This window comes from Mizuhopecten yessoensis, unplaced genomic scaffold (assembly GCF_002113885.1).
Source record: "Mizuhopecten yessoensis strain PY_sf001 unplaced genomic scaffold, ASM211388v2 scaffold11127, whole genome shotgun sequence".
NCBI lineage: Eukaryota > Metazoa > Mollusca > Bivalvia > Pectinida > Pectinidae > Mizuhopecten > Mizuhopecten yessoensis.
The window spans coordinates 220247-233775 of record NW_018408893.1 but is presented as its reverse complement, the minus strand read 5'-3'; the positions used below and the strand labels follow the sequence as shown (position 1 = coordinate 233775).

General features: G+C 38.3%; 1 protein-coding gene across 5 annotated transcripts in view; it reads right to left on the bottom strand.

Moving 5' to 3' along the window:
* Nucleotides 1–341: 341 nt before the first annotated feature.
* The window catches only part of LOC110466282 (FMRFamide receptor-like), a 61060-nt gene continuing 47872 nt past the window's right edge, over nt 342–13529 (bottom strand). For all 5 annotated transcript variants that reach the window (XM_021522684.1, XM_021522683.1, XM_021522685.1 and 2 more), the window contains exon 2: nt 342–3562. In XM_021522684.1, the coding sequence (XP_021378359.1) occupies nt 2232–3446 (1215 nt within the window). In that variant the 5' untranslated portion in view covers nt 3447–3562 and the 3' untranslated portion in view covers nt 342–2231. The remainder of the gene's footprint in view (nt 3563–13529) is intronic.

Below are 13529 nucleotides of genomic sequence, written 5' to 3'. Positions count from 1 at the left end.
AATATCAAATTTAAATAACGTTTGTCAAAGACAACGTTGGACGCCATTGTTGTTCCGCTAGACAAAGCCATTCATCCGATTTACACACCATTTATTTATTGAGATATTTTGTAAAATTGGATTGAATTTTGAGTTTCACAGCTGAAATTGCAGTTAATCTTCTTTGTCTTCGACTTCTATTTTCCTTCCACTAAAAATAATACAGACGGTAACTTTAAAAAGCACAATTTAATATTCATATTTTGTTCGCACACTGGGCATATATCAGCAACGCAGGAAATAAGATTTAATAATCATTCTTTATTTTGTTCATTGATGTATTGAAATTTGCACATAAATCAATCAATCAAAAATGCGATGAGAACAAAATATCACAATGATTTTACATCGACATAAATATATCTTTTGGATAATATATGGGTTTCATAGACTATATAACACAAAAAAACATACTGTTTAGTGTGTACACAGATACACTCATTCTACATTCCGACTACGTACAGGAAAATAATACTTATTTGTACATAAATGGGTATATAATGTTTTTAGTCTGTCCTCATTATCTTGATCAAAATATAGTCAAGATTTTACGCCTTGACTTATATCGGTTCATGTTTCTTTTCGTTCCAAAAGGTGATGAATGAATAGTGTGTACTATGTGTTTCTGTTTTTCCTTTTGTGATGTATATGGATTATGCTTGAATGGTCATATTTATCAATTTCAAGACTTAATTTTTAATCACTATACGAGTTTCACAAGCGTATATTACTTCTACCAGTGACAAATAGCAAGTGTACTATACTTATGTACAGAAATGTGGAGAGACCAGACAGGGCCATACCAAGAATTTTGAAAACGACCAATTGAAGATACGTCTACCAAATCAGCGCAAGAGTTCTTAAAAATTGACTTTGTATTTCAAAAATATGGTGAACCAATTTAAGGTTATTGGTACATTCTATTATACAAATTCTATCTATTTTACATGCGACATATATCCTCCTTTAGTTCTTGATTGATCACTAACATTTTTTTTAAATGCTCAATCTATAAAATCTTAATATCAGCAAGGTGGTCGGCAGGCGCATTGAAACGCACCATAGAACTCACCAAGACCGCTCGGAGCTCGATTCCCCTATCGAACGTAAAAAGGTATTTGGTAATATGCCAGTCCACGTTGGATTTCCCTGTGCACTCTGGTTTCCTCTCACATTAAGACCCATTTCGTGCTTCTATCCTGGCCGACCAAAGTGATTAATACAAGTTTCATAATTTGTTTCAAAATTATTGAAATAAAGTTTACTTTTGATTTAAACAATTGTTATTCATGTTAGTTGTGTGCAAAGGAGATGTAAATTATGGTAAGGTGGTATCCAATCTAAGCTCATATTCCCTGTTAAGTATTGTTTTTAAAACAATACCACATCATTGAATCATAATTCACAAAGGCCACAGAAAATTCTGTAATAATATAGGCACAATATACATACGAAACTAATCTTTGTCAGCATTCATACAATTGCAATACAATTTTAACGGCGATTGACTTTAAACTGGTAAATATATATATTTCAACATGGTCCATATACGTTCTATTCTTCTAGAAACATTTTACTATAGTAGAATAACAACAATGACAGGGTATCGTCGGATTTCTGTTTTCCTTGAAACAATTTCTAAAGCTGCAACTAGTTTGCTTTTAAATAATAATAGGGTATGTTACAATTGTGCACCAACTATAATGTAGCCCTCTACAAGTTGTTTAAGGTTGCCTGTCAATAGCAATCAGTTAATAATTATCGTATACAATAAACACAGAAAACCAGCTATGTGTTTCAGGTTTCAAAAACGCTTCAAATGAAAAGATCATTCGAGAATATATTCAATTTAATCTACTGGTTGATGTTGGCGGAAATATTTTCCCTATTTTCTAGCTGCCACTGAGTAAGTCACGAAATGTCGATTTTCACTTTCTAAATAAACATCAACATTATATATACAATTCACACGACAAGAAATGTTTAACATGGCGGGTATTATATAACATAAAGGCAAACTGTAATCAAATACAACTCTGATCCATTTTCCGAAAAGGAATAGAACTCAATTCAATTATTTTTCAAAATTTGAAGAGAAAAGAAGAGATGTTCCAACAAAGTCACTGTCATTTATTTCTGAAACCTGAAACATATAATTTTGATTATCTTGTGCCCCATTACATAGGAGCTGCTCAGCAAATGGTGTCTTTAGTCATACAAGATGCCTTGCGAGCGCTATGGCTGCCAGTTTGGTCTGCCGAGTGGACAGTATGGCCATTATGCCGCCTGGTTTTATAAAGTCGCAGACAGTACCGAATGAAGAAAGCACGTTTAAAGGTATTCCAAAACTTTTCGCTGAACCAACAGTACAGGATGAAGTTGATTGCAGATTTGAGCGCCAGCATGAAGATGGTGGCATCTGCCACGATCTCCATTGTGAGAGAGCGGAGGATTGTGCGAGAGGTATATTGATGGATGTTTCTGTACGCCATCGTTATAACATAGGGAGCCTGGCAGACGAAGAACACAAAGATGATACTGATCAACATCATTGTGATCTTGAGTTGTTCATTACTTACCGCGTTCTGCATGTTACTGTCTGTTCCCAGGTGATATCTGAGATACTTTGTGGACTTGCGGATTTCTATAATCAGTCTGATATTGAGGAACAGTAAAGCTATAAATGGGAGAATAGCACAAATAATGCAGTCCACTACCCAGGCGTAGGATATCTTGTAAGTTAGATTTTGTCCAAGTTTCGTCAGAACCATATGTCGAAACTCTGGATAACCCGGGCAAGGTGTCACCGTTTTTATTTCCTGTTCAAAGAAGTTTGGAACGCGGCAATAAAAGGAGAATACAAATATAACGACGATGATTATCCGAGCCCGACGCACTGTACATATTGATATAGCTCTCAGCGGATGGCAAATCGCTATGTAACGTTCTATGGCAAGCATAACAGTTAACCATACAGAGGCCAGAAGGAATGTGTGCAGAAATATTTGAGCGTAGGTGAAATATATATCGAACACATGGAACGGGTAACCAGTTATGCGATACTCCAGGAACTTTGTCGACAGTATGACAAGGAATCCGAGGTCTGCGATGGACAAGGATGTCAGATAGCAGTTGGTTGAAGTACACATGTTCTTTCGACTGAGCACCATGACTGTGAGAATGATTCCTACGATACCACTCACACAGATGATTGGTAGAAGCACCTTGAATAGAAGGTTGTAGCTGGGACTACTCCTCAACATAGAGGAGGTAGTGCCATTTTTATAATCAGGAGAGAACATGCATGGTAGCTCGTCATAGTCATACTGCCAGTACACGTCGTAGAAGTACGAGTTGTTAAATGTCAGGTTGAAGGTGCCATTTGCTCGGATAATGGTTTTCTCCATGGCTGGTGGTGATCTGGGTATATCCCTTTTAGGGGCACCGGCTGCGGAAACTCAAGACGAGACTATTTCTTGTTTACTGAGACGTTCCGGTTCCTGCCTACATCTCCACGACAAACCTACAACCAGAAATGACATGACAGTTAGGATAAACATGTTAAGTAACTTGAACTTTAAAAAGATCAATTCATTGAATGAGACACACGTAGCTATACTCTTTGGTAGAAAGCTTGGTACTTACGAACGTTTGTTGGTTACGTTTTAGGATTTTAGGAATGAATAATTGTCAATTTGTACGGATATGGTTTCTTGTGTGTTGGTTGTTGTAGTCTAGGAGTTTGTGCTTTATTTCCAAACTAGGAGTGTGAATTGACGGGTGTGGGTGTTGATTAGTTGAAACCAAGATGAACTCTAGCTAGAAATGTTTTTGTTGGTAACAACTTAAGAGTGTGAATTGATGGGCTGTTGTCATAAGTAAAAGTATTTATGGACTCTAGAAACGTTTGTGTTGGAACATCCTAGGAGAGTGAATTGATGGGATGTTGTTGTTATAAGTAGAGGTCTATATGAACTCTAGAAACGTTTGTGTTGGTAACAACCTAGGAGTGTGATTTTATGGGCTGTTGTTGTCATAAGTAGAAGTCTATATGCACTCTAGAAACGTTTGTGTTGGAACAACCTAGGAGAGTGAATTGATGGGATGTTGTTGTTAATAAGTATAAGTCTATATGGACTCTAGAAACGTTTGTGTTGGAACAACCTAGGAGAGTGAATTGATGGGATGTTGTTGTCATAAGTAGAAGTCTATATGAACTCTAGAAACGTTTGTGTTGGAAACAAACTAGGAGTGTGAATTGATGGGATGTTGTTGTTATAAGTATACGTCTATATAAACTCTAATTTGTTTGTGTTGGTAACAACCTAGGAGTGTGAATTGATGGGATGTTGTTGTCATAAGTAGAAGTCTATATGGACTCTAGAAACGTTTGTGTTGGAACAACCTAGGAGTGTGAATTGATGGGATCTTGTTGTTATAAGTAGAAGTATATATGAACTCTAGAAATGTTTGTGTTGGTAACAAACTAGGGGTGTGAATTGATGGGATGACAAAGTTTTAATTAGAAGTCTATATGAACTCTAATTTGTTTGTGTTGGTAACAACCTAGGAGTGTGAATTGATGGGATCTTGTTGTTATAAGTAGAAGTATATATGAACTCTAGAAATGTTTGTGTTGGTAACAAACTAGGAATGTGAATTGATGGGATGTTGTTGTTATAAGTAGAAGTCTATATGAACTCTAATTTGTTTGTGTTGGTAACAAACTAGGAGTGTAAATTGATGGGATGTTGTTGTTATAAGTAGAAGTCTATATGAGTTGGTAACAACCTAGGAGAGTGAATTGATGGGCTGTGGTGCTGATTAAATGGAGTCTAGATGAACTCAAGAACTGTTGGTCAAGTGATTTGAAATGTAGAAAGACGAAATGGTTCGTTGTACGTTTAGCAAGTTAGAATGATGCTTCTCCTTAATATTTGTAAGAACATTTAACTATAGTCACTGCTCTGGTGCACTGTTTTGCCCCAAGAGGAAATTCAATTTACCTCTCTCAACCATGTGACCAAACAAGCCCATCCTAAGGAGACAGGGTGTGGGTGTGGGTGTGTGTGGGGGACCTAAAAAGGCTAGTTAAATATAAATGAATGGCAAGACACTAGACGGTTCAATGGGGGTACAACTTATTTCTCAATCATCAAGTGAATAGTTTATGACTATTTACAGGGAGCCTGATAATTAAGGGGAGGAACTGTAGCTATAGTTTGCCACGCACTATCAAGTGTGACTGATGATGCATGCACCCTCATGTAGCGAGCTAACAATTCACACATGCTTCCATTGACACGTTATCAAAACTAATTCATGATTCCCACCAGTAAAGATAACCCGATCTGCCGCTTGAATAAATGGATAGGTTTATGAAGTGCTGATAGATTTACTAGATTGATGTACACCAGCTCTGCAACGTGCAGATAATTTACACTTTAATGTATATAGATTGCGCCAATGAAGAAAGTTTGCTGATTCTAGGCACCAAAGTACGTGTATATAGGCACTGCCTGTAGGGGGCTAATTCAGATGCATCTCTTCATAATTATACCTACGTAATGTGTACAGATTAAGCTGGGCGTGGTTTAAGTAGGGAAGAATCATACGGTGATTGTGGCGGTTGTTTTACAAAACAAAACTTTATAGTGTGGCGTTTTCAGGCGAAATAAGACGGAGTTGAAAGATAAGATAACAAATAAACATACGAAAGGCAACTACTTGCCTAATGTAAATACCCTTTTCATTGCTTATTTTCATACGAAAAGTTCTATCAGAAGAAGTGTGGCAACATTGCACATTAAAATAACAGAAATAGGGGAAAAAAATGAAAAATGTTCCAAGCTCCTATTAATCTTGACAGGGTTACCTCCCTTATTCCACCAGTAGCCGACTGCTACATAAAGTATACCCCCTTACCGAGTAGGAAGATAAATGTGTCTGAGCAGCATCCTCGGCAAATACATATCAATTGTTAATCTAAGTCTTCCTGTTATCCAGTGTTAAGATGCACTCTCATTTCACACAATTTGATTTTTCAGTGCTTGCATTTTGCCCATCCCTCACACCTTCCCTTGCAGCAAAAATCATGGTATGTCACCAATATCTGCTTTCCTCTCCTTTCCTACGTCCTACCCCATCAGTAGGATTGCCAACCACCTTCACCTACACCATCAACAGGTATCTATGTATTGCCTTCATCTCTTCCCCACACATAACCAGAGGTTGCCTCTCATTTTTCTATACAATTAACAGCCTTAGTCCTCATCCATTTCCAATACAATCACCGCATTAGGCTTCTACTTTTCCTCACGCAATTACACAAAATGTGCAAGAGTTTGTTCTCCTCCATTTCCAATATAATTTCCGGTATTTGTCTGTGTCCTTTTCAAAAACCCTCACCGGGTGTTTCCCTCCCTAATTCTCCACATCACCATTATAGTGACAGTTCTCCAATCTTTTCTCACATGTTCACCCGTGATTTGCCCCCTACCAATCTCCACACCACTATAACCATTTGCTTTTTTTTTCAACATTCACCATTGATTTCCTTTCTACGTTCCTCCACATCATTATCAGTGTTTGTCCTACCTGACCCACATCATTATCAATGTTTGTCCTTCCTTTCCCCACACCATTATCAGTGTTTGGCCTACCTGGCCCACATCATTATCAGTGTTTGGCCTACCTGACCCACATCATTATCAGTGTTTGTCCTACCTGACCAACACCATTACCGTTGTTTGTCCTACCTGTCCCCACATCATTATCAGTGTTTGTCATACCTTTCCCCACACCATTATTAGTGTTTGTCCTTGTTGTCCCCACACTATTATCAGTGTTTGTCCTACCTGTCCCAACACCATTATGAGTGTTTGTCCTTCCTTACCCCACATCCTTATCAATGTTTGCCAAACATGTCCCCACAACATTATCAGTGATTGTCCTACCTTTCCCCACACCATTAGCAGTGTTTGTCCTTCCTTTCCCCACACCATCATCAGTGTCTGTCCTACCTGTCCCAACACCATTATCAGTGTTTGTCCTACCTGTCCCAACACCATTATCAGTGTTTGTCCTACCTGTCCCCACACCATTATCAGTGATTGTCCTACCTGACCAACACCATTACCGTTGTTTGTCCTACCTGTCCCCACATCATTATCAGTGTTTGTCATACCTTTCCCCACACCATTATTAGTGTTTGTCCTTTTTGTCCCCACACTATTATCAGTGTTTGTCCTACCTGTCCCAGCACCATTATGTGTGTTTGTCCTTCCTTACCCCACATCCTTATCAATGTTTGCCAAACATGTCCCCACAACATTATCAGTGTTTGTCCTACCTGTCCCCACACCATTATCAGTGATTGTCCTACCTGACCAACACCATTACCGTTGTTTGTACTACCTTTCCCAACACCATTATCAGTTTTTGCCCTACCTGTCCCCACACCATTATCAGTGATTGTCCTACCTGTCCTCACAACATTATCAGTTTTTGCCCTACCTGTCCCCACACCATTATCAGTGTTTGCCCTACCTGTCCTCACATCATTATCAGTGTTTGCCCTACATGTCCCCACACCATTATTAGTGTTTGTCCTACCTTACCCAAACCATCATCAGTGTTTGTCCTACCTTACCTACACCATTATATGTGTTTGTCATACCTTACTCCACACCATAATCAGTAATTGCTCTTCCTTTCCTTACACCATTACCGGTGATTGTCCTACCTTACCCCACACCATTACCAGTGATTGTCCTACGTTTCCCCACACCATTATCAGTGTTTGTCCTACCTTTCCCCACACCATTATCAGTGTTTGTCCTTCCTTTCCCCACACCATTATCAGTGCTTGTCCTACCTGTCCCCACACCATAATCAGTTTTTGCCCTACATGTCTCCAAACCATCATCAGTGTTTGTCCTACCTTACCCAACACCATTATCAGTGTTTGTCCTACGTTACCCCACACCATTATCAGTGTTTGTCCTACCTTTCCCCACACCATTATCAGTGCTTGTCCTACCTGTCCCCACACCATAATCAGTTTTTGCCCTACATGTCCCCACACCATTATTAGTGTTTGTCCTACCTTACCCCACACCATTATCAGTGTTTGTCCTTCCTTTCCCCACCCCATTATCAGTGTTTGTTCTTCCTTTCCTCACACCATTATTAGTGATTGTCCTACGTTACCCCACACCATTATTAGTGTTTGTCCTACCTTACCCCACACCATTATCAGTGTTTGTCTTACCTTACCCCACATCATTATCAGTGTTTGTCCTTCCTGTCCTCACACCATAATCAGTGTTTGTCCTTCTTGTCCCCACACCATTATCAGTGTTTGTCCTTCCTTTCCCCACACCATTATCAGTGTTTGTTCTTCCTTTCCTCACACCATTATTAGTGATTGTCCTACGTTACCCCACACCATTATCAGTGTTTGTCCTACCTTACCCCACACCATTATCAGTGTTTGTCCTACCTTTCCCAACACCATTATCAGTGTTTGTCCTACCTGTCCCCACACCATTATCAGTGTTTGTCCTTCCTGTCCCCACACTATTATCAGTGATTGTCCTACGTTACCCCAAACCATCATCAGTGTTTGTCCTACCTTACCCCACACCATAATCAGTAATTGTTCTTCCTTTCCTCACACCATTATTAGTGATTGTCCTACGTTACCCCACACCATTATCAGTGTTTGTCCTCCATGACCCACATTATTATCAGTGTTTGCCCTTCCTTTCCCCACACCATTATCAGTGTTTGTCCTACCTTACCCCACACCATTATCAGTGTTTGCCCTTCCTTTCCTCACACCATTATCAGTGTTTGTCCTCCATGACCCACATTATTATCAGTGTTTGCCCTACCTGTCCTCACATCATTATCAGTGACTGTCCTACTTGTCCCCACACCATAATCAGTTTTTGCCTTGCCTTACCCCACACCATAATCAGTGTTTGTCCTACCTGTGGGGTCCCCATACCATAATCAGTGCTTGCTCTTCCTTACCCCAAACCATTATCAGTGTTTGTCCTTCCTGTCCCCACACCAATATCAGTGTTTGCCCTATCTGTGGGGTCCCCATACCATAATCAGTGCTTACTCTTCCTTTCCCCACACCATTATCAGTGTTTGTCCTTCCTGTCCCCACACCATTATTAGTGTTTGTCCTTCCTTACCCTACACCATTATCTGTGTTTTCCCTACCTGTGGGGTCCACATACCATAATCAGCACTTGCTCTTCCTTACCCCACATCATTATTAGTGTTTGTCTTACCTGTCCCCACACCATTATCAGTGTTTGTCCCTCCTGTCCCCACACTATTATTAGTGTTTAACCTTACTTACCTCACACCATAATCAGTGTTTGTCCTTCCTGTCCTCACACCATAATCAGTGTTTGTCCTACCTGTCCTCACACCATTAACAGTGTTTGTTCTTCCTGTCCCCACACCATTATCAGTGTTTGTCCTACCTTACCCCATACCATTATTAGTGTTTGTCTTACCTGTGCCCACACCATTATCAGTGTTTGCCCTACCTTACCCCACACCATTATCAGTGTTTGTCCTACCTTACCCCATACCATTATCAGTGTTTGTTCTTCCTGTCCCCATACCATTATTAGTGTTTGTCTTACCTGTCCCCACACCATTATCAGTGTTTGTCCTTCCTGTCCCCACACTATTATTAGTGTTTAACCTTACTTACCTCACACCATAATCAGTGTTTGTCCTTCCTGTCCCCACACTTTTATTAGTGTTTGTCCTTCCTGTCCCCACACTATTATTAGTGTTTGTCCTTCCTGTCCCCACCCTAATATTAGTGTTTGTCCTTCCTGTCCCCTCACTATTATTAGTGTTTAACCTTACTTCCCTCACACCATAATCAGTGTTAGTCCTTCCTGTCCTCACACCATAATCAGTGTTTGTCCTTCCTGTCCTCACACCATTATCAGTGTTTGTTCTTCCTGTCCCCACACCATTATCAGTGTTTGTCCTACCTTACCCCACACCATTATCAGTGTGTGCCCTACCTCTCCTTACACCATCACTTCTGTTTGCCCCCTTTCCCTCATTTTAACCAGTGTGAGCCCTGCATGTTTATCAACAGGCAATTCAATCCTTCTTTTTCCACACAATCTTCTCATTTTAAGCAGCTGTCTTAGCCATTGCATGTTCAGAATTCATCCATCAAGAAAAACTCAATAACTCATACATATTAATTCACATTTACAGACACTATAATGCCAAAAGAACATCAATTCTATGACTTATATTTACAGTCCTTAAGATAAAAAAGCAGGATTATTTTTTAAAAATGTATATACTAGTTTTGTAGCATGACAAAATCATCTTTCTCTGTAACATAATCCATCAAAAAATCTCACAATGAAAGCTTATTTACCCGCATTACCCAAGAAGGAATGCATCCTACATCAAATAAAGGCAACAACTCCATTTGTTAATGTTGAACAATCAGACGAATGTTATGGACATAATGTTACCAGAGACACACCTCACCTGACCTCTGTTGTATTGACCTGACAACTGAGGTGACCCCTGATGTGTTGAGGTCAACCCTAATGACTTCAGCACACAGAATGGTCCGTGTATCATACCTCATGTTGATAACTCCATTTACAGAACACAATGTCAGAACTATCAACGAAGAACCCTGTCTGATCTCCAAACCTTTCATACATTCTCAACAAAATAAATCAATGTTTGTCACGTCTAGCTTATATAAATCAAATTCGGTACATGTAAATGCTTTTATGGTCAAACTACAGTTTCACCTATCAGTCAGAGAATAAATATAAAAAAAAATCTAACACTTTTAAAATCCTGTTTATCGACAAATGTGTACACCCGGAAAAAAGCCATACAATTATCATTTCAGACTACTGTTAACAAAGACAATGTATTAAGTTCTCCCTGACCACCAGACCTTGCCTTTAAAGTCTTCAACCACACGATTCTAATTTAAACAGTGACAATGCAATATTTTAATTTCATCTACCTGCTCCAGCAACACATCATTCATAACCTGCATAAATCATGTGTTCTACAAACTAGCCGGAGATAAGATTAATATTTTATCAACAATTAAGAGGTAAAATTAATTCTTTAGAAACGAAATATACTCTTTAAATGTGTCAATTGTGGTTGTGAAACAAAGAAATCAAAATTGACATTCAATGAAAGTGTAAGGTGGATGTATGGTGAGTCCTATTTGATCTTGAGCTTTGATTGGTTGAGTGAGGCTACACTTGTACATACATTGTATCTAATTGTTTCCACATGTATCCATGTTTAACGTACAGAATAGGACCACCAGCTGCAGTTTCCTTAAAACATGCAATCAGCAGTGAAAAGCTTGTTGGTGAAGTGAAAATGAAGCAGCGTATGACAAATGTTTACCTACAGAAAAAACAGCCTATTTTAGACCTAGGTTGAGGGGAGTAAGAGAGTACACTTCTATATATAGAGGACAGATATGCCATTAATCCACTCAACCTTGATAGCTGGATTGTCTAGGTCATGTACATGTTGCCTTATAGGATTAGAGGTACATATGTAAGCACATTCCATTACATAATGACATGGTAGAATAGGTATAATTAATGCATTATTTGTGTGTATCATAAATGAAAAAAAATAACTCTCAGTACAGTATAAAAACTTTAATTTTAAGCCTACAATACCTCCCATTTAATTTGGTCACACTGATGGTCTTTTAGCACCAATTTAAAAATAGTGTCACATAAATCAGGTGTACTGTCAGCAATTATCCCTGTATTTGTCACGATTTTTAAAAAATCTTAGCTGATGCATTTCAGCATTATTGCTGAGTGTTTACTTTCCATCAATGAAGTTTCAAGTTACATTCTTTCTTTGTTAACAGTCTTCTAACAGGAGTATTGTAAATATATGGTGGGACCAATACAAAAAGTGCATTTTAAGATTAGGACATCTACATGGTATTATAAGTTTTAATGAGTAATATAGGAACACAATGAAACATTTTCCAGTTCAATATGACGTGCTGCCTTTTTCCAACATTCTGCAACTACATACAATCTGACTACATGTATCAGTGTCAGGTAATATCTTCCCATTAACCCTTTCACCACTATAAATCATAATGGACTTACCCAGATTAATGCATGCATGGTAGAGTTTATTCACATTACATAGGGGTGAAAGGGTTAAATCTTTTAAAAGAAGTGAGTTAAACCTCCATCTGAGTTTGAATTCTTCAGTACTGCTATTCTATAACACTTATGGTTCCCCTGCTAAAGTGCAGCTCCAGGAAATCAACAGAAGCACGTTTAAATCTCAGTGGGGAAATCAGCTGAAAAGAGATTATGATTTAATTCTGTCAGCTGTACTTTAAGAAAGGTATTAATCATTGTTTTTTACAACAGTTAAAATCAGGAGGGATTTGCACAGTTTTTTTTATTTATTATTGAAATGTTACATGATGTATTAGATTCAAATAATCATAAGTTATATCTTTCTAAACGATCACAGCTATGCTGTACAAGTCGCTTTTCACAGATATCAGCTTGTGAATATGGCCATTAGCCATGATCCTCATACCTTGTATTTGTGTTATTGTAACGAATTACACAAAACACTAATATGTCCTATCTTCTGCAAGGAATGTTCAGGTTAAAACTATCTAGCCATGTTTGTTCCTGTCCAATATAGATACAAAAAGTCAGCTAGATGGTTGAGGAGTGGTGTGGTGCAGCAATGGAAAGTGCACTTGCCTTTCACCGAGACAGCCAGTGTTCGACTCCCCATTCGGATGTGCAAAGGTATTGGCCAACAAGAGTGATAAATATAAGTTGAGAAATATGTTTCATATTTGTGGTAAAATAAAATTTATACTTATTTATTCCATTGGAGAAATGAGGTAATTTAGAAACAATAACAGATCAATTATGGGTGATCAAATTATACAATGTTATGTTACAGCATTAACCTGTTCTGTACAATAGCTAGAGACTAGGAATTTAATGATTTTTATAAACTGTTATAAATAAACAGCTCAGACTAGGAATTTTATAATATATTTTTTGTTTTGCACAATAGCTATAGACAAGGACTCTTATTATATTTTCAAAACCAAACAAAAATGAAGAAGTCTTCGAGTACCTCCACAATGATGCACTTATAGAGTTTGAATGCCTTCCTTGTACCTTTTTACACTAACTGGTTCCATAGACACTTTCACTTGTCTGTGCTGTATCAATATAAATTACCACCTGATAATTTAATGTTGCTCAAAGTAAGGTCCTCAAATGACCCGTACGACATAAAATACTTGACCTTGAGGTGTTAAACCATAATTCCAAGAGATTACTCACCAACCCAAATAATGACCTTGAACTGACATTGACCCCTTGGAGACCTCCTTCCATTTTATAGGGTTCTACTGACCCCTCTTA